At 65.0% G+C, this 3998-nt stretch overlaps 1 protein-coding gene across 1 annotated transcript in view; it reads left to right on the forward strand.

Annotated features, from left to right (window-relative positions):
• Nucleotides 1-3998, forward strand: part of EXD3 (exonuclease 3'-5' domain containing 3) — a 76349-nt gene that overhangs the window by 50064 nt on the left and 22287 nt on the right. The window contains 2 exon segments of the mRNA XM_077771561.1: nt 48-214; nt 591-803. Of these exon segments, the coding sequence (XP_077627687.1) occupies nt 48-214; nt 591-803 (380 nt within the window).

Consider the following 3998-nt stretch of genomic DNA (forward strand, 5'->3'; position numbering starts at 1 on the left):
CTGGGGCCCCCGCACGGGAGGCTGAGGCCGACTCATGCCCATCCCAGCCACCGATGCCTACTGCCTGCTGGAAGTGCATCAGGCGCTGAGCAGAGAGCCTGCCAGCTTCTTCCTGTCTGAGGACCTGGCCAGGAGCCTGCGGCCAGGGTGCAGCGAGAGATCGGGGGCCCAGGAGCCGCCCCGCCTGCAGGAGGCCTCAGCCCCGCCTTGGCAGGTGGGTGAAGCCCCCCAGGACCCCTCCATTACAGTTCTCAGGAGGAGGACCACTGTGTCCCCTCCGCCTGGACGGGAGGGAAGCAGAGCGTCGGTCGATGGCCTGGAGGAGGAGGGTTCCCGGCGCTGTCCTGAGAGCAGGCCTGACGTGCTCCCACCGAGGTCCGGGCGGCGTCTGGCGTGAACCGTGTGGCCCCATTGTACACAGAACCCCCACCCCCGGGAAGCGTGTGGAGGCCGCGCCTGGGCCCGTGCAAGTGATCTTGCATCATTTTATTAATCTGTTCGTCTGCCATTTCCTGCATTGAGGACATACTCCTCACGATGGTCTTTATAAAGGCTAAAAAATAATAAAATGCTGACCACTCTGCCCTCAGGGTTCTCACTGCGCACAAAGCCCGGGGCGGGGCGGAAGGGCCGTGTTGCAGGTGCCTGTGGCCGAGCGCGAGGACAGCGGCCCCGAGACCCCGGCCAGGGCCTTCCGCGTGGTGTGTGACAGCATGCTGCAGGGGCTGGCCCGGAGCCTCCGCTGCCTGGGCGCGGACGTGCGCGTGCTGGGCACCGGCGAGGACCACCGCAGGGCGGCTGAGGTGAGCGTGGTCGGTCCNCCTGGGGCCGTGGAGAAACACTGAGTTGGGGTCTTGGAATTCAGGGGCCTGAACTTGGATGGAAAACTTTTCCACTGGTTCATGGTGATAAAACACACAACTCACCCATCAAAGTGTGCNGTCTGTTCCGGAGGTGGGCTGTGGTCGCTCGGCACCCTGTTTTCCGGGTTTAGCCGTTCCCGAGTGGGTCACTGTTTCCCTCCTTTTTATGACCAAATGGTGTCCTGTTGAGCAGATGGGTGTCACCTGGGCTGCCCCGGTCACGCTGCCGTGAAGGAGCACACACGTGGCTCTAACATAGTTTTTATTGTCGATTGGGGTTTCTTTTGTGCGTCTGCAAACGTCCTTCTGGGAACGGGTCCCCAGGCTCACCGGATGGCCAGCTGCAGCACGGAGCCGGCCCGGCCCGGAGACGGCCCTGCAGCAAGAAGCCTGCACGTTGCGCCCTGGGTCCGGGCAGGGCTGGCCACTGGGGGCCACTTGTGGCTCAGCTCCCTGGACCCACCCAGCACTTGTGGGCCACCCCCCTATTGAGGAAGCTGAGGCCAGAAGAATGGGGGGCCCGCCCCCGGCATTTGAGGGGATGGGGGCTCCCCCCGTCTCTGGTCCCCGGTCAGCCGCTTCCCCCAGAGGCCTGCCCTGGCCCCCGTCCCTGGAGAAAACACCTGTGTCCTGGCCGAGACTGTCTTTAGCCTATGGGCGCTGAGACCGAGGTGGCCGGCCTGGCTCCCCGGACTCCAGACCAGACGTCGTAGGTCAGGGAGCTCATGAGCCAGGGAGGAGGTGCCTTCCCACTGGCCCCCAAGAGAGCGTGGGGTCACCAGCAAATGGGAGGCCGGGCTTGGCCTCCGTGTTCCTTAAACACCCGTGTTACTCCTGTGACTTTACATGGTATGACAGAGGGATTTAAAGATATAATTTACTGATCAATTTAGAGTCAACCAATAATCGAGAGAGAGTATTTGAAATTACTCAGGTGGGCCCAGCATCACTGCACGAGGCCTTTAGAGCAGCGACAGGAGGCAGCAGCGGGAGTCCAGGCACAGGGTGCTGTCGCTGCTCCCTGCCCCCACCCCGAGCCCGCCGCCACCTGGCTTCCGCAGAGCGACATTCGCGGGGGCCGTTCCGGCGGCACAGGATGGTCGTGTGGGCTCTGAGAGCGGAGTGCGGCGCTGCCGTAAGGACGGACATACGGACGCGGAAGGAGCTTGGACATCAGGGGGTTCGGGGCGTCAGGGGAGAAGGCACTGAAGGTCACGAGACAGAAGCAGGGTCTGGTCGGTGCTGCAGGGCCGGGGAGGGGAGGTGGTGGGTGGGCTGTGATGTTGGGACCTGAAAACACACCGACTTCACAGTCTGTCAGAGGAGAGGCCCGACCCGGCCTGGGGGAGGCGGCGTTTGTGGGTGCTCCTTCTCCGTGGTGCAAACCTGTGATTGGAGGTGTGAGCCCGACCCGGACCCTCCCCGGGTGTTGTACTTGCCGCAGACTGATGTCAGCCATATAGTTTCCAAAGTCCCTTTGACTCATTTCCACCCAGCAGGTCTTTTGATCGAAGCTTTGACTGGATTCTGCCTTTTCAGGGCCTCTCTCCAGAGGAGGAGGCTTCACCCCCCTTCGCTTGGCTGCTTCCAGAAACGCTCTGGACGGTGGAGCGAGTGTGCGTCCTCGCAGGGGCAGGGCCTCGGGCACTTTGCAGAGAAGGCACCTTGGGCGGCGGCAGCGGCTGGGTCCCGGGCTGCTCCACGACCTCCTCCGTGGGCCTTTCCGGATGGCGTGTGTCCTGCGCGGGAACCGTGTGTTTTTGTCCGCAGGCAGTTGTCCGCGAGGTCCCGCGTCCTGGGCTGCCCGTCTTGTGCGCCGCTAGTGCCGGGACAGGCTCGTTCTTGGCGGGAAAGGAGGCTCTGCGCTGAGGGCCCAGGGGCACGGGGGGGGGTCCTCACCGCAGGCAGGCCGGGCGCTCCCAGAGCGTGGGGCGCAGGTGCTCAGGGCGCTGCTTCTAGTCAAGTGGGAGAGGACGGCTCAGCACAAAGGAGGCAGACTGGGTGACGGGGGGGGGGGGCCCCAGTNTGGCCGAGGGGAGGCCGGGTGCCAGGGAGAAAGGTCAGAAGGCTAGGGAGGTCTGCGAGGGCGCCCCCCAAGCCCGAGCCCTCAGGCCCCTCAGCAGAAGCCGGAGCTCGCGGAGAAAGTCTACTCAGCGGTGACAGCTCTGGGCCGTGTCCGCGGTGTTCCCTGCCGCGCTGGCCGCGGACCTGAGGTGCACGTGGCCGGCCGCGTGAGCAACGGCCAGCCCCCCGTCTGTGCCTCCGCCGCGTCCTGCTTCTCCGGGCGGCCTGGCGTGGCCGGCGTGGCGCTCCAGTCTGAGCGCCTGTAAAGGCAGCGTCTCCCCCAGGAGAGGGCTCACCGGTAATCCGTGGTGTGTGGCGTGGCAAGTCCCTCAAACCCTTGCCTGCCCTGGTGCCCACAGCGAAGGAGAGACCCTGGGGAGCCCGCTCGGCATGTTTTTGAGTCGAAGTAACCAGCGTGTGGAACCCTCCGCTGCGGCTCCAACTGTGCGGACGAAGTGGCAAAGGAAGGAACGGGTGTGGGCATCACGTTTCCCACGCACGCCCCGCGCAGGGTCCTGAGACGGCGGGACAGCACAGCCAGGGCCTCCGGCTGTGGGTGCCACGGAGAACAAAGTCAAGTTCACCGCTGGCGCCACGCCGTCCTCACCCCCCTGTCAGCGTGAGGTCCTGTTTCGTGCATTTGGATTCACCGTGTTCTCTGGTTATCGACCAAGCGGTGCTCACCGGCTGCCGCTGCCTCCCCGAGGTGCTGCCACGGCCGCGACACCGTCCCCGAGGCTGCCGGACACGCAAACCGTTCCCTCGCCCGTCAGCACTTTCCCGAAATGGAGGAGGTGGCTCACCGCGCCGGCACCGTCCACGCGGCACGTGTTCTGCGTAGACGCCCCGTCTTCCTGGGAGTCGTCAGTTTTGGCGCGTGTGCCCGGCGCAGGTGCAGCCTCGGCACCAAACCCCTGTGGCTCCGCCTGAGAGCCAGCCCTCCCCGCCGCGTCCCCTGGGGCCCCTGCCCGTGTGTCTTTTCCACGTGTTCATTTGGCTTCATGCCGTGGCCCCAGAATCTGTCTTGGCCACGAGCGAGGCGACACGCGGGTCCTTCTACACGAGCCAGGG

The sequence above is a fragment of the Crocuta crocuta genome, unplaced genomic scaffold (assembly GCF_008692635.1).
Source record: "Crocuta crocuta isolate KB4526 unplaced genomic scaffold, BGI_CrCroc_1.0 scaffold1013, whole genome shotgun sequence".
In the NCBI taxonomy this organism is placed as follows: Eukaryota; Metazoa; Chordata; class Mammalia; order Carnivora; family Hyaenidae; genus Crocuta; species Crocuta crocuta.